The 17,872-nt window shown below is 35.4% G+C and overlaps 2 protein-coding genes, 1 non-coding gene and 1 pseudogene across 3 annotated transcripts; 3 read left to right on the top strand and 1 right to left on the bottom strand.

Annotated features, from left to right (window-relative positions):
- Positions 1 to 1,266: 1,266 nt before the first annotated feature.
- Positions 1,267 to 2,220, bottom strand: LOC135627567 (putative protein TIC 214 N-terminal part; annotated as a pseudogene).
- Positions 2,221 to 2,543: 323 nt separating this feature from the next.
- Positions 2,544 to 2,615, top strand: TRNAN-AUU (transfer RNA asparagine (anticodon AUU)). Its single transcript has one exon. It is a non-coding gene; the product is annotated as a tRNA-Asn (tRNA).
- An 825-nt stretch (positions 2,616 to 3,440) lies between these two features.
- LOC135626481 (probable NADH dehydrogenase [ubiquinone] 1 alpha subcomplex subunit 5, mitochondrial) lies at positions 3,441 to 8,804 on the top strand. The gene is made up of 2 exons (XM_065131806.1): positions 3,441 to 3,814; positions 8,429 to 8,804. Exons 1-2 carry the CDS (start codon positions 3,475 to 3,477, stop codon positions 8,611 to 8,613), a joined length of 525 nt encoding a protein of 174 aa, XP_064987878.1. The 5' UTR covers positions 3,441 to 3,474; the 3' UTR covers positions 8,614 to 8,804.
- A 1,249-nt stretch (positions 8,805 to 10,053) lies between these two features.
- Positions 10,054 to 12,514, top strand: LOC135626477 (probable glycerol-3-phosphate acyltransferase 3). The gene is made up of 2 exons (XM_065131802.1): positions 10,054 to 10,826; positions 11,599 to 12,514. The coding sequence occupies exons 1-2, from the start codon at positions 10,164 to 10,166 to the stop codon at positions 12,460 to 12,462; spliced, it is 1,527 nt and encodes a 508-aa protein (XP_064987874.1). The 5' UTR covers positions 10,054 to 10,163; the 3' UTR covers positions 12,463 to 12,514.
- The last annotated feature ends 5,358 nt before the right edge of the window (positions 12,515 to 17,872 follow it).

Below are 17,872 nucleotides of genomic sequence, written 5' to 3' on the forward strand. Positions count from 1 at the left end.
AGACAATTTAGTCGGTCGGCCATTGATGCGACTTGTAGGCTCGTAAGGAATTGTCTGCTTTGGGCGATGGGCATACCCACACAATATTATCCTTTTGGAACATGTGTGTTCCAAAAAGCATCTTTAAAGGTAAGAAAGACCTAGCAGACTTATGAGCCATTTGTTCTCATACTCCTCAACCAATGTAGGACTAAATGACCTTATCAATAAGGAATGAACATTTGTTTAAAATATTTTCTAAATAACTGTTTTACGTCTTTGAGCACGCATGGATCCTTGGATTATACCTCGATTAAAATATGATTGTTGCAAATATCATATTAAAGCCACCTCTTCTATTTCTACTTGATCAATATTATAGACCAGTTTCGCTTTTTTGAACTAATTTCATAATCTTCCTTCTGTTCTTCTCTATTTTCTTATCCAATCCTTCTAATTCATCGGTCAATTTGTATGACCATGGAGGAACCTTTTTACTGATTTTTTTTTGTTTGATTATTTAGATTGATTGTTATTATGTCGAATACAAAATCTCAAGGATTTTAATTTACTCTATGAATTAATTCTTATTTCTTCTTCCAACAAAAATAAAGAAGATTCATCGATTGACGTTAAGAAATTAACAATATAATTAAATGATGATTTCTCATCAAGTGGATTCTTTTGATGTTCAAATTCTCAAAAATTTTTAGAAATAAGAAAGATTCCATGAATCTTATTTATCCAAAATGTTTATATGGAATCTACAGAAGTAATTAAATCGTTTGTAGAAGTAATTAAGTCATTTATGATTGTATGTGAACAGAATTTTTTTATTGTTCCACGATATAGTCCGTTCAAAAAAGGATCATATGCTGCTTCTTCTTCTTCTTCCGTAGTTTTTATTCGTCTTACCAATTCATTACTCAAGTCGTATTTTTTTTACTCATTAGTAGAAGAAACCCAATAATCATATAGGTCTTCATGGAAAAATTTTTATGAAGACATTTTGCGTTCTATCATTTTTGAAAAAGTTGATAAACTAGGCTGATATGTAAAAGATATTATTTGTTTTCCGTCACTTGAACACTTATAAAAAAAAATATCATGACATTTCATTTTGTACGTTATTTTCAAATCGATTATTTTTTATATATCACAATGGACGATTCTACTGCTTATAATCAAAAAGAAAAGTTACAATATATTTTTCAAAGTCAAAGTAGAAAAAAGTCTTCATTTTTCTCTTCTTCAAGTTTTCCCAATTCCCAATTATCTTAATAGGTATCAAAATAAGAATATTTTGGGATATCTTTTATCACATGCTTCTTTAAAGTGAAAGTGGAATTCATTCTTTATTTTTCTCTTTTCATTCACTCTCATCTCTTTCGTTACATCTATTTTGTTTCGATCCTTCTTTTCTTCCGAATAAACGGAAAGGTATTTTTCGATGTATCCCTCTTGTTCCTGTTTAGTCTACATCGCTTTCTTTCTCACTTTATATCATTTCTTCCTTTTTCTGAGGTTTCTTTCAGTTTTTTAGTGATAATAGGCGACAATATTCTACCTAAATAGTAGACATCGATGATAAATAAGAGAATAATAAAAATTCAAGCCATTGAATTTCTTAATTCTAACATAAGGTACCTATTAGATTTAGTAAGGTACCTATTAGATTTAGCAATGTACCTATTTAGGAACCTTGTTACAAATTAACCAACCAATAAATCCAACCCATTTCATAAAAAAAATGTAACCAATTAACCAACCAATAAAACTACTTGTTACAAATAATATCTTTTTGTAGCTTCGAAATATATAAATGTTGACTAATCGGACTAATGTTGAACTTGGTAAAATGAAATAGTTGAATAATTGAAAAATGAGATTATTCAGGAATACACATTGAATGCTGAGATTACACATTGAATTTATGGTAGTAGACCCATAATCAAAAATATTTTTGTGATTGTTCCCGAAGAAATGAAACAAAAAAAAAGGTAGAACTACAACAGTAATTGTATGAGGTCTACCTAATACTAGATGCAGAGGCGCATAATAGATCGATATGAACATCATGAGCAGTCCCGTAATGAAACCAGTTATTGCTGTTACTTCCTTTTCGGTTCCTTCTTCCATAACTCGAACTTGAAGAAGGAAGAGATAAGAGGGCCCTATGAAGAATGTGGTCAAAAATCCATAATAGAGTCTGACCAAAATGATAGAATTTATTATCTTCATACATAAAAGATTTAAAAATCATCACAAACCCCCTTTTTCTTTTCTATTATAATTTTTTGATTATTATATGATGACTTCTTAACTTTCCATATATATAGAATCAGATAGACTATAAATGACATCTCTTATGTCAATGACACCAAAGGGATATTAATTGAATATAATTGGGATATAGATGAAATATAATGAAATAGAGCCACTTTGAGGTTTCATGGAACGGAGCCACTACGAAGAAGTTCCGAGTTACGAAGGAAACTTCGGACTCATATTATTCATAGGTTGAAAACGGGGGTTGAACTTTATGATGTCAAATCTCCCATTGTTCCCTAGTAGCTCAGTGGTAGAGCGATCGACTATTAATTGATTGGTCGTAGGTTTGAATCCTACTTGGGGCTGTCTTTGTTTTTATTGCATTATATCTCATCATATCACATTCTATTCTACGATATTTGAGGATCGCCGTCATACATCAAAGATGCAATCATTGATTTTCTCGATAGGCCATAAATTACCGCGAGCAAACTTTAAATATTCTCATGTTAGCTCTCAATTTATAATTTAATTTTAATTATATATATATATATATATATATATTCTTCCTTTCTTCTTCTCCCCCTCTTAATTATCGGAGGTGACATAAAATATTAAAAAATAAAAAAAATACAAATTGAAGAGGAGATAAGAAATAATTTTTTGATATTTACTAAAATAATTTAAAATTTTAAAAATTATATATTATAATCAATTATATTAACTCAAAAGATATCAAGTTTCGGACCTTGGATGATGGAGCATTGATGGTAATATAATGCCTAAACGATAGTTGTGGGGAAGAAAAAAAAAAAGAAAAAGAGGAGAGTAAAAGCAAAATTATGGGATTATGAATAGTAAAATATTATTTTATTAATTTTAAGATATTATAAAATAGTAAAAAACCCTTTAAATAGTAAGCTCCTATATAAAAAAAATTAAAAATAGAAAAACCAATATAAAAGGAAAAGAGCTACAATGCTCCACCACGATACAAAAGTGGCCAGTAATTGGGCCGACAGGAGCAAAAGGCTGGCCCATGTTGGAGACCCGAATGTTTTGGATCCAGGTCCATGTTTTAGAGAAGTGAAATCTGAAGCCGTCTGATCGACATCGGTGCTCATCATACTTGTTTTACGCCGTCCATTCTCGAACTCTCTCTTCATATCACCTGCGCTTTCTCCCATCATTTCGATCGGAAGATCTCGATCGGGGCGGCGAAAGATGTTTCTGCGACGGGTGATGCTGAGGGGTGGGATGGGGGCGATGATGATGCAGGCGGCGAAGAAGGTGAAAGAGACGACGGGGATCGTGGGGCTCGACGTGGTGCCCAACGCCCGGGAGGTGCTCGTCTCCCTCTACACCCGCACCCTCAAGGAGATCCAGGCCGTGCCCCAGGATGAGGGCTACCGCAAGGCCGTCGAGAGCTTCACTCGCCACCGCCTCCAGGTCTGCCAGGAGGAGGAGGACTGGGAGGCCATCGAGAAGCGCCTTGGCTGCGGCCAGGTCGAGGAGCTCATCGAGGAGGCACAGGACGAGCTCAAGCTCATCGGAAAGATGATCGGTCGGTATCTCTATACTCCTTTCTTCCTTTTTCCATCCTTTTGCAGTCATGGTGATGCTTGCTTGGACCTCAATCGTTATTTTGCGAATCGTATTTGTCCGTGTATAGGGCTTTCGCTGTCTGAACCTTCGTGATCCTTGTAATTTACCTTATTCTGTATGCTAATTCCATCTTTGTTGAAATCTGTTCACAAGTTTATCAGTAAAATGTGGATCTTTAGGGTTTTATTACTGTAAATATGAGTTATTAGGGCTTTCTCTGTCTGTAACTGTGTGGTCCTTGTAGTTTACATTATTTTTGCATGCTAATTTCCTCTTTGTTGAAGTCTCTTAAAAAATTTAGTAGTAAAATGTGGATCTTTAGGGTTTTATTACTGTAAAAATGAGTTTTTTTTCCACTTCTTTTTTTCTTCTTCGAAGGGAGATCAGCATTCTATTGATCATATAGTTGGCCCTAGTTCTATCGGTGTTTGAGGTTCATTGTTGGATTTGATCAGGGTGAAACGTGCTTCTTGAGGCACCGCTTTCTCTATTTGGATCATGATTTTAGGTTGAGCAATTTGATTTACCTGCTTGGTATTGGGATCATCTTATCCTTTCTTCTTTGTATCTCTAAAATGAAAACCTTTATAAGTTTCAACATTAACATTGCACATGAGGTCTTTTATCTATAATTCTTTCAGAGTGGAGATCTGTCTGCCAATGCCTCAAAATGTTATCTAAGAGAGAAGGAGAGGGAGGGAAGGGAGGAGAGGCCAAGAGAAGGCTACAGAGGGAATGGAATGTGACCTTGGTGAGAGCAAGAAGAGAAATGGAGGCGGCTGAATGGTAGAAAATTTTTTTTTTATACAAAAGGTTAATGAGATTTGATCCCAAGGATCTTGCTATCAACAGTTAAGATATGTGGAAAAAAAAGCCTCGTTTCCAGTGCCAAACGATCTTCCCATCCCTTGAGTCATATGCTATGGATGCCACACCTTTTCAGAAAGATAGAAAAGAAAGAATACATGCTTAGAATTCCACTTAATGGGACAAACTAAGGTGAGAACCTACTTAATACCAACAGGTAGGTGATCACTTGGCAAAAACAGGTGGAGCATCCTGCACAGAGGCCTTGTTAGACAATAAGAAAGGGTTATTTTGAGATGCCAAATGCCATAGAAAGTTATCAAGTTCATGTCTGGATGGTAGTTACGATTTTCTCATCTTTTGCACTCCCTTAGTTTTTTGGGTATGTGGAACTTTATAATACCAATATACTTCATATCTATAGCATCCTATTCCCAGTCATTAGATTCTCTACTCACAAACCAGATCAAAAAGGAGTTGGCTCTATCAAATCATTCCATTTCTTTTGAGCCATCCTCATCCAGTATCAACCAAAAATTCGAAACACAATTTGCTATATTGCCAATTTTGATATGATTTGCTTGATCCATATGGGTATTCTTCAGGGTTGATCTGTATGCCAGTCAATTTCGTGGCCATATGACTGTAAAATTGTAGGAAAAAACTAGAAGCAATTGAATCGAACTGGTGTTGGTTGATTTTGATCAATTTTAGTCGACTTCATAACCTCAAAAAAGAAAGAGAAAAGGAGCGAGAAGTATAAGAAGATGAAAGCTGAAACAGGAAAGTAGGAGTTACTGTAACTGTAACAGATGAGGAAACAATGCTACTATTGACTTTTTATTGCAACAATTCCATTTACTGTATGCAATCATCATTGCAGTATCAAGATAGAGAAGTATCACAGGAATAGAAAAGGGGAATGTTTCAAAGGAGTTCTAATTTCTTAAGGAAGTAGGGACTTTCTTACATAGAATAGAGAGATGCCATAGTAGTCAAAATTAATTCCATATCTTTTTCTTTATTTGTCTACCTGCATAGTGATTAGGGGAGCATTGGGACCCTGATAATTTTATCATTATCTTCAAAACTATTGGTTGATAAACTTTGGATCTCCTACAATGTATGGAATAGTCATTTTCTATAATAATATCCTGTGCGATTATGATTTATTTCTAATAAATGTATAATAGTTATTTTTTGGTGAATAATTTTTATAAATTTCATTCTCTTTTGTTATACAATTTTATATCTTTTTTTATTTTTTGTTTTATGTATCTTTGCTAAAAGTATCTTTTAGCAAGAAATTCTATATTTCTCAAATATTTCTTATGCTTTTTCGTGTTTTGCTTATTTATGTTTTTATTATTTTTAATTTTTAAATTACATTTTGACCGATTTTAATCCTCTCAGTCTGATTCGACCTATCCCAATTCAACCTTTCTCACTGATTCTGGTCATGTCATCTTTTGCAGCTGCCAATCCTGGTACCAATTTTATAAACTATGTTTAGAAAGATCTCTCCAGTCTCCACCATTATTGAACAACTTGTTCCTTGGGTGAGATTTACATTTCTAGTTTAATTTCTATATTCTAGATTTAGCTGTTCTAAGATGAGTAGTATATATAAGAATATAGTTTTTGGTTTCAGCTGATTTGGTTATGGTCAATTTGTGAGAATCAACTAGAATAATCTAAACTCAATGGAAATTGGCTGACTATAACCATGTTTAGCTGATTTGGTAGTGTTCAAACAAGAAGTAGAAGGGGGGAGAAGCCAAAGAAAAAAAATAGGAAGGGAGAAACGATACAAGTGGTAGGAGAAGTGTGAAGCCAGTGGAGAAATGTAAAAGGGAAACCTGTGATTATAATTGTAAAATAGAGGAGATACTGGTACTGTTGCACTTGCCATCTACAGCTTACAATGTCTGTCATTCACTTCCATGTAGAGAATAGAAAGTGGAAAGAAGGATATAAAGCAACCTTTAATATCCTAAGGAAATATGGATGCCATTGTAAAAATTGGAGGATGCTACAAATATTCAGAATAAATCTAATGTATTATTATACAATATTCTTTTCTAAAATTTTATGTCATATCCTTTTCTTTTCTTTTTTGCTAATTTTCTAATGTAGTCCTAATCCCCAAACAATCTAATGACCTTTCTAACTTCTGAATTTGTTGTGCATAAGTTCATTGGCCATTATCTTGAAGTGCATCCTTTTAATGAGTAGATCAAAGATTCAGCTCTTAACTAAATGAGCATATTGAATACAGAGATTATATTTGAATTAGGTTCTTTTTTGTCAGGGTACTGAACTGCTATTATATGATCAAATTAGCTGTTGTAGATTGAATAGAATGCCAAGGAAGTTCATGATTTTAGTTGCAAAAATTTCTTATAAATTGATATTTGAGAAAAGTAATAGTTTATTCTTTGGTTAACTTATAGAATTCAGTGAAATGCTTGAGTGAGTTAGATTTTGATTTGGCGTAATCCAAAGAAGTTGCCCTGGAAACATAATTCAAACAAGTTGTTCCAGTTTGTTGCGAATTTCCTTCTTGGGTCCTATGGTGCATAGTCTAGATTGTCAAGGACAAATCATGGTACTGCATTAAGAAGAAAAAGGGAGTAGGTGGCTGAATTTGCCCACCATCCTTTTGTAGTCAGAAAGGGAGAAGTGAAGAGAAGGGGTGGAGACAGAGGAGTCCACAGTTTTGCTTTGTGCTATGCATTGCTGATTTTCACATGGTTGAGGGCTCTAAGGTTCCAAGTGATGTTTGTTGCTCATATACATGCTCAAGAAAGAGAAGGATTCGAGTCCTGGGAATTACAGGGTGCGAATCCTCTCCCATTATAGTTTTAAACAGATACTTAATGGAAGGAAAAAGAGAAGAGAAAATAGAAAAACAAACATCTTTAAAGTTATTTTTTGAAAATAGTTATATATGTAAATATATAAACACATGGGCCAGGTGGATCACAAGTGAAACTAGTAATCTGATCAAAACTAGCCCCCACATACTGTGTCTGTGGTAAAGTACCACACGACATCCATATATTTGTATTACATACTATGTCCAATCATGGCCTAGGTTAATGTGGCTAGAACAAAGATTCAGAATTGACACAATCTTCTCTAGTTGGTTGAATGTGAAGTATTGCATGCTAGAGTTGTAGGTGGTGTCATTTATAATTCTGATGCTGGCATGCTGCAATCACCCTAGAGTAACACAGAAAGTATGACCCCTTGGTGAAGCAGGCGGCATCAACAGAATTGACACAATCACCCCTTTCTCATTCATATTCCAGTGTCCACTGTCTCTTGGATGATGCCACCTTTCTGTGGTACACCAACATGGGTCCTCCAGAATACCTGATCCTTTGACAGTAGTTCTGCTAGGGGTTGGTGATGATGATAAAAGACTGTTAAGCCCACAAACCATATGTTCTTCACAGGATTCAGGGCCTTTGATGAGACACTTGGGTGTTCCTTTTTTTTTTCTCCCCACCTGAGTGGTAGTGAAGAATTAGATTATAGTAAGATAGCTTTTAGGAGGAATTTGATATTGTATCTAAAGTGGAGTTTTCCTCGTTAGCTTTGAACATCTACCATGAGGAGCTACTTGTTGAAATCTCTGGACATGGTTTTCAAGTCTAAACTAGTCATCTTTTTCATGGACGTTTCCTGGTATTTGTCTCATCTAAATTACTTCCTTTTTCCCCCATCAGTTCATTATATATATCCACATATGAAACTGCAGAGTGGGAGCCATGGGGAGTTCCCGAGGACTACGAATGTGAGCTCATCGAAGATGACACTTCGATTCCTAAACATGTCCCTCAACACCGGCCTTGCCAGCTTCCAGAGGAGTTCTTCAAGACGCTTGAGGCAGTCTCCACGGAATCGGTTCCCAAGAATGAACCTGCACCTCAAGTGAAGTCTTAATTGAACATGTGAGTGTGGCTCTGCCGCCTGGTTTCAGGATCTATCCTCTCTTGTTTGATATTCTATGCTTGAGAATAATAGTAGAAGTCAACAAATACTTGGAACTTTCTCCTGGATCCTTTTTCTCATGACATTGACATGATTTCATGTGTGATGAATCAACCCCTTCTTCCCTTGTCGTTTTTGCTGTATCACTGTCTCCTGCAGATGTCTTGTAGAGTTGATGATATATTTGTATCCGAAGGAGCCAATGGACTGCTACAGTTGGAAGTGGCACTAAGTATCGGTGAGTATACTGCTGCAACATTCTTTCACTAAATTAGCTCGGTGTTCTATGGCTATGGCATATTATTATCATCCGTAGGTTATGGGTCGGCCGTGGTGACCGATTCAAAGTTGGGGTAATATTATTATATTATTCCACTCAGCTAATTAATTTAATTGATATTTTCAAAAAAATAAATAAAATGAGGGCTGAAAATATTTGGTATTGCACAATGGAAGATGAAATAAGTAGTAGCAGTAGTCTCCAAAAATGCAGTGCCCCTTCTAATATGGGAGAGGAATACAGAGGAGCAAAATTAAATTTGTCTTAAAATCTAATTAAGCCCTTTTTTTCTTTTCTCGATCATTTTCTATAATTATTTATACAACTTGGTTTTTCGATTCCTTTCGACAATCTCCTGATTTGTCTAGTTATTAGTGTGATTATTTTTTCGTTCCATTTCGACAATCTTTCCTTTTTTTTTATTTCGATTCTTCATGTTCATGTGTGCAAGAGAATCGAGATCGAGTAGCAAGTTTAAGACTTAAATGATTTTATGGGCCTTTCGAATTTTATTTCGAACTCTCTATTTAATTTAATTTATTTTATTTTAAAAAATATGTTTTAGTTATAATCAGAGGATTATTATGATTATTATTATTATTATTTATTCCTGTTCTAATCGATCTCTTATACTCATCAGGAACGTGCGGTGATGTTTCCCGGAGTAAGCAGAAGGGACCCGTTTCTTGGTCTTGTTTGACTCGGGTTTGGGAGGGAAATGGAGATGTCACCAACCCGCCCACGGAATAACCCTTCGGGTTGTACCATCACATTCCAACTTTACACCTTTGACATGCCAACGTGATGATGCACCATCGCACCTCTGTTCCATGAAATCTACCTCCATTGCTGTGGCAGATGCTCACCGGCTTAGCGTGCATAGTTTATTTGCAGAAGACAAATAGTTTCCGTCTGTAAACGCATGCACTCATGCATTAATCCTTTCTGCTGCTTCCCTGTCACGTGGAACAGCTCCCTGTCGGTCTTGATCGACTAAGACACGATTCAATATTAGCTTAAGGTGAGCCATCAGTCTCACCTGTTTCTTTCATGCTCGATATCAGAATGGATCAACTCCGCCTCCCCAAGTCAATCCAATCCCACTGGCGATCTCCCTCTCTCTCTCTCTCTCTCTCTCTTCTCCTTGTTATCATGGTTTCCATGCCGCTATAAATAGGACGCTTTATCTCTAAAGAGAGGAGGAAGAAGAAGAAGGGTTTACATGGCTTCAAAGGCCTTCTCCAAGTCATTGCTCTCCTTCTACCGCTCTCTCCGAAGCAGGCTGGCCAACCCACTGTCCCTCCACAGAAGAGAGCTCCATCTAAAGCTACAGAAGAATCATCTCTCCTTGTGCCACCTCCATGACCAAACCCTAGTGCTAGACGTGGAGGGAGGCCTCCTGAGGTCCTCGTCCACTTTCCCTTACTTCATGCTTGTGGCCTTGGAAGCAGGGTGCATCTTGAGAGGCCTCATCCTCTTGCTTCTCTACCCTTTGCTGTGTTGCTTGAGCCAGGAGGTGGGTTTACAGATCATGGTGCTGGTGTGCTTCCTTGGGATCAGAAAGCAGGGGTTCAGGACAGGGATAGCGGTCCTCCCCAAACACTTGCTGGAGGATGTGGGGCTGGAAGGGTTTGAGGTGTTGAGGATGGCAGGGAAGAAGGTCTGTGTCAGTGGCATGCCCAGTGTCATGGTGGAAGGGTTCCTCAAGGAGTACTTGGAGGTGGATTTGGTGGTGGCAAGGGAGCTGAAGGTCTTCAATGGCTACTATACTGGGTTAATGGAGGAAGACAGCTACTTGGGTTTGGAGAATGCATTTGGTGAAGATGCCATTGGGTTTGGAAGCTACATCAAATCTCCTCAGCACCAACTTTTCTCTCATTGCAAGGTGAGTTACTCATCTGCATTTATGTAACATATAGAACTGATTTTGAGAAAAAAAAATGATGAATATTAAGAAATCATAGAGTGACAATAGAGGAGGAGGATAGAGAAACTCCATGCATCTTTTAGCTCTACTTTCTCCCATCATATACCTAAACCATTACATGAAGCATATCTTATATATGTATCTAAGCTTAAGATTTTGACTTCAACCATGATAGGAACTTGTATCCTTGATTAGCACTCTAAAATCAAACTTTTATTTAATCATAAAGCTTGATTTAATATTTCAACAACTTCAATTATTTCTCCCTTTAGAGGCCTTAACAAGTGTGGCATGAGGTGAGACAGACAAATGAGCTCGCTCCATTAGTGGGTGAAGCTTTAGAGTCTACAGGAAACTGTGAGCAGAAGTCACTCCATTAGTTCCTTGATGATTTCCTTCCATCGCTTTCTTACTAGTATTTCGTGATCCGCTGCATGAACTCTGATCAGAAATCGTATTAGTTTATCCAAAAGCATTTGCTTAGCTAATGGAGAAGCCAACGCCAAGTGTAGTCGATCAACCACTGAGGGCAATGCTTAGGCCAGACAAAAGTAGATAGGCGTGTCAGCTTTCTCCATTAGTGACCATCAATCCCGATCACCCAACTTGGCAAGCTTTCTTACTGTCTTTTGCTTCGCTTTCCCAACACCCGCACAGCTTTGACTTGCTTTGATGTCACTGTAAGAAAACGTGCAAGCAGAAGTAAGTCCATTGATCAAGGTTGATACAGGAAATTTACCTGGTGACTGAAGCTGAGAAGAAGAACTGGCAGAGGTTGCCGAGAGAAGAGTACCCAAAGGCAATGGTGTTCCACGACGGCAGAATGGCGTTCAAGCCCACACCAATGGCCACACTCGCCATGTTCGTCTGGTTCCCTTTCGGCGTCTCCCTCTCCATCCTTAGGACCATCGTCTTCCTCTCCTTGCCCTACACCATCTCCATCCCTATCGGATCTGCCACCGGAATGACGAACCGGGTCCTGAACCCTCACGCATCCGCCGACGACCGACAACACAAGCTCTACGTCTGCAACCACAGGACCCTCCTTGATCCGGTCTACATCTCCGTCATGCTCAACAAGCTCGTCGTCGCCGTCACCTACAGCGTCAGCCCGATAACCGAAGCCCTGTCTCCGATCAGGACGGTGAGACTCACGCGAAGCAAGGAGGAGGACAGGCGGAAGATGGAGAGGCTGCTGAGCCAGGGAGACCTGGTGGTGTGCCCCGAGGGCACCACGTGCAGGGAACCCTATCTGCTAAGGTTCAGCCCGCTGTTCGTGGAGCTGGCCGAGGAGGTGGTGCCGGTGGCGTTGGCCGCCAGGGTCGGCATGTTCTACGGCACGACGGCGAGCGGGTTCAAGTTCTTGGACTCCTTCTTCTTCCTCATGAACCCACGGCCGGAGTACCACCTCGAGTTCCTGCAGAAGATACCGACGGGGTGCCTGCGCAGGAGGAGCGGCAGCAGCTATGAGGTTGCCAACCTTGTGCAGCGTGAAATCGGAAGCGCTCTGGGGTTTCGGTGCACTGCACTCACGAGGAAGGACAAGTACGTGATTCTTGCTGGGAACGAAGGCACTGTGAAGGCCAAGACATAAACAGACAATATAAATAGAATTAAATTGGCAAATAAGCAACTATTTCTCTTAATATATTCTATAATTAATATCTTAACCGGTGGATTATAGCAATCATTGACTAAGAACGAAAGGTTTGAACCTCATCCAAAAAAAATTATTATGAAATCAATATCAATATTATGTAAGCATAAAATATGTAATATACCTAATGAAATACGGAAATAATTTTTTTATGTCAGGATTAAAATCAAATAATATTAGATCTAGTTTTATGATACATACCTTTGATGTCATCTAAAAATGATCTTTGTGAGATCTGCATGGGCATCGTGTTTGGAGAACTGGACTTTCATTCTCTTCTCTTCCTATCCTTCCACATGATCATTTAAATTTATGGTTCAGGAAAGATTGTGAGAGAAAAACTGTCCCTCAATCGTATCCTTTATGAGTTGCATAACATTTGTCTTTCAGTCCCTAGAGGTCTTATTTATTTATAGGCAAAAACAGATGAAGTCTAGAATAAATTATTATGAGAGTTCCTCCCAAGGACATCCCACAAGAAGTCATACTATAATATCAACTTCTTTTCTATTAATTCATCAGAATTCAATTAGTTTCATTATATATCTTATTAATTATAAAGGGTCACAAAATCAAATATATATTAATCTTTGTCACTTGTACTATATTTCTCCTACAAAGTCAATCATAGTTGTTTATAAAAGCTTAACTTGTATAATCGGTCAAATATAAGATATCTATATTGAGTGAAGTGTTCTATCAAATTACAAGCACCCTTATCATCATAATCTAATCATCATCAATCCAAAGTCCATCTTGATATACTATAATTGACATGCACCTTGAAATTCAAATTATTTGTCGGCTTTTAATTGCATAGAAAGTCTTATGTAATCAACAAAATGTTAAGCTTTCAAGTAAAATGACAAATTGTTTATCCTAAGACCCTTGCAATATATTGTTTTTGCAAGAATATGGTTAAACTAAACAATACCTTGAAACAGTATTAACCATAGTCCATGTGAATCATATTTAGAACCTCAATACCTCCTCTAATTTTCTCTTCTGAACCTTATTAACCATGGTCTATCTATTGTGAACCATATTTAGAAGCTTAATATCTCTAGTTTCGTCTCAAGTTGAACTTAGATCAAGATTTCAATAATTCTTTAAAAAGTAAAAGATATTTTTTATTGTATTAAATGAATGCTCACATATAGATTTCAACGACCTATCATTTATGCAACAAATATACTAGCCAACTTAGAACATTATTAACCATGTATAATTATGAAAAATTATTTTTTTCAAAACTCAATGGTTATTTGCTTTTAGAAGAATATTAATGTAGTCGGGGCATTCTAATCATCTAATATTCTTTAAAAAAAATAATTTTTTTCTACTAAACGAGATACGAAATTGTTTAACCAGTATTATGATATCCTAATAACTATGCACACTAACTAAATACACAAACTTAACAAGCACACAAAACAATCATATATAAATAAATTTATCACTATGCACACTACCCATTATGATATCTTAACAAAAATTATTTAATCGTAGCAAGAAGGTAGTTTTGCTTTTGCTATCCCTCCGTGGGAGCATTAAAAATCATAACATTTTGATATTTTCGGAAGATAAATCTTACCTTCTTTGATTATGTTATAATGTTCACATAAAAACTCTAATCATTTGTCCTTCATATTAATATTTTGACTATTTAAAGTCAACTATATGATTTTTTTTCATCATAAATTATACTTAAAAGTATTATTTAGATTAAAATTAGTCAATTTTTTTAATTATTAGAGTGAGTTATTTTATATTTTTCTTCTGTCTCTCATTACACTATTAAGATTAAGCGACTGTTTTTTTATTAATTCCTTACAAATTAGTTTCATATTTTTTTATTATTTTTTACAAATTGATTTCTTTATCGATCTTAGTTCTTGGGTGAGACTTTCTAGTAGTGCTCATGGGGTAGGCTATCGGAGATCATCACCCAAATTGAAAGAAAAGTGTAAAAGATACCTATCTTCCGGGCTTGAATTGAAACTTGATTTTTTTAAGAGATGTCATGCACTAAGATATCATGGGAAAAGAGTTTATTTGATAATTTTTTTAGCTAGACCCCACCTTTTAAAGTCATCTAATATGAACTTTCTAAGAAATGAGGTATCTCTTTAGGTTATTAGGCAATTAATTTAATATCAATATTTTTAAATTTTAAATTTAAATTAGAAGAAGACATAATCCATGGATCATTATAGGGTAAGTCTTTTATGTTTTCTTTTAATATCATATTTTTTAATTCTTATCTTAGAGGATTTCTTTTTTTGTATGTCGTGTCTCACTATATAATTCATCTATTTTAATTTATTATTCTAACTTGATTAAATCTTAGGAAAATCATTGAAACTTGGTAACACTATTATTTAGGACTAAGAGGAAGTTTGCTCATTTATATATTTTAATAAATTTTTCTAAGCCTCTCTCCTAAGGATTTTGGATTAAAATCACTCGTAGAACTTGTATTTTGGGTGTGAACTAGTGGGTCATCACCTTGAACACCATAAAAAAAAATCTAAAGAGAATATTATTCTATCCTCGGAGCAATATAAAGATACTAAGGTTTTATACACTCTTCTAAGGATGATGAACTATTATACAATCCTTCAATCAAGATCTAAGGATGCAACTAGGCTAGATTGGGTCATATCACTCTGACCCAACAGACTCTTAGATGATATATAATACAATGGTCTAGTCCTCATGATGCTTCTAAACAGTTAGATTCTAGATCAAAGGGTATAAATCCACTTGTTACTATTTTCCTCAATTCAATGACTACAATTATGAGCCAGGTTTTACTCTTGTTAGGTCATCTAATTCTTGGGATGACTATACTCAATATGTCAATGTGTCACCATCTATATTTAAATTATATAAATCTCAACTTTGATCAAAAGCCTAAAAAGTCTTTTAAAAGCTCCATTAAATTATTTCTTTTTACGAAACATATGCTTCTTTTATCGGTGGGCTTGTGGATATTAGATTTAAGACCAAGGATGAGTTAAGACATCTTTTGGAAGCTAGAGGTACACATCTAAAACACCACTCTTCCTCTTCAAAGAGAATGCATGATAATTATCATGGATCTTTAAATACTAAGAAGAAGAAACTTATGGATCACAACATACTCCTCTCAAGTTATTAATTTTTTGATAAGCCTTAGGAGACTATTCCTTATTAAGCAATAGTGTTTAAAGTATTTAAGTAGGATTTTTTTTTTATATAAAGAACAAAACAAAGATGCTCACTCTCCGGCCAATGATAATAGGACCAATGAGGTCATTATAACCTAGAAACTTAATGATCTTATTTCTTATGTACTCTCGATCGTCTTGGAGGCCTTTAAAGCAAAAACTCATGATTTTAAATATGATTTTATATTGATTGTAAATAGATTATATTAGATCACTTGCAATTATGGTGTTCAAACCAAATCGATTCATCAATGCTCTGGTTTTAAAGACTATAAATATTTCTAATTTAAGGTTACTTTTCTTCCATTTAATTGACTAATTTAGATCGAATTAATTTTAATTTAACTCATGTTAGCTTACTGTGTTTACTATTTTAAGCCCTTAAAAATCCTTTAAATTAAACTAGTTGACATATCACACAGTTCGCTCTCTACGGCTCCACCTCTCTTTCTCTCCCACGTTGGCATTGCCTTGCCTAAACTCTCACCCTACCGTACCCAAATTTGATGTCGGCAAGCACACTATTCTTTCGTTTGTCTCAACAACTCCTCCTCTACCATCGATTGTCCCTTCTTAGCTTCGCTCTTTCGTCTCACATATGAACTCTTTTTTTTTTTTTGTCACCCTTATTTGTTAACAATCCCCTCATTAATTTGTATAGATTATTGCATATTCTCATCGTCACTAGGAACTGAAATCGACTTCAACAAAACTAAAAGCAAAAGAGATTATGCAAACACTCAAAAATCAAATTTAGAGCAAGCAAAGTCTCTCGAGAAGTATGCCATTATTGTCTCTCTTATGTGTGTATCTATGATTTATTAATCTACTACTACCTAAGATTGAGTGCAGGATGAGGAAAGGATAAGGAATTCTATTTAAATATTCTTGGTCTATGAAAGGAGACAATAAAGCTGATTAGCTTTTGAAGAGAAAGAAAAGAAAGCATGTTTTTATTTTTAATTCTTTCGAGCTACTAAATAATTGATTAAAATACATTAGCTCACTCATGGACGTGTGATGCTGTTATTTTTTCAATAAGAAGTGATTTAAATGGGAGATCTAGTGCGTGATAATGATATTATGAATGATATATAAAGAGCCCTCTCATGACTTTCACTACTATATAATGTACTAAAAAAAGATACCCACCTGTTTTTTCTTTTTTACATTACTTGGCTTGTATAGATCGATGTACATATTTTTGTTAGTTAATTATGTTTTTTTATTTTCTATAGCAAAGGGTTCCTTTATTTGAGTTGTTTGTATTATTAAGTCCTTTCTAATATTAATATAAATAGATGAACTATGTATCATCATAATACGAAGGGCTAATATATCGACTAACTAATTCTTCTATATATACATCTTTCACTTTAGTCGAGCTTACTCTTACATCTATCTATCGAGACATCTTCTATGTCTACTACGCATTGCCTTCACGTTTAAATACGATTTTTTCAAGTTTGAATAGGTGTTAAAAACTAGTCTAAAGTTTGGTAAATTTTTATTATAAACCTTACTTTTAGTGTCAAGATTGCTACTATAATTTTTACAATGAACCAACCAAGTTTGTCGGGATAATCCAAAGTAAGAACAAAAAAAAAAAACTATTTCTTTTCCACTAAAAAAAACTATTTCTTTTCCACTAAAAAAAATAACCAAGTTTGGCTGAATTATCTTTTAGTTTGGTTGAAAATGAAGCATTTTGTAACTTTGTTAAAGTTTTATAATAGAGGTTTGTTATCCTCTCACATCCTACGTTGACACGTTGACACATTATTGACACATCATTGTTATGTTTGAGGATGAGAATCTTAAGAAGTTTCTTTCGAAGCATTGCCCACAAGTTTGCTTTACCATTGACTAATGCACATATTCCTTTGAGACTTATGATGGGCTATTGAATGAAAATTTATTTTGATGAGTAGTTGCACATACGATTGTATCACTTTTACATATTTAGGTTTGATTAAATTGGATGAATAGTAGTAATGATGGTAGTGTCCAATTTCAATATTATGGGTCTATTTTTATAAATCTTGTTATATTGGTCTAGTGGGATCAAAATTTTGATTTTGTTGGAAAAAATAGAAGATAAAAAGCTTTATTGAAGAAGCTTTAATGAAAAAAAT

The sequence above is a fragment of the Musa acuminata genome, chromosome BXJ2-11 (assembly GCF_036884655.1).
Source record: "Musa acuminata AAA Group cultivar baxijiao chromosome BXJ2-11, Cavendish_Baxijiao_AAA, whole genome shotgun sequence".
Taxonomy (NCBI): domain Eukaryota; kingdom Viridiplantae; phylum Streptophyta; class Magnoliopsida; order Zingiberales; family Musaceae; genus Musa; species Musa acuminata.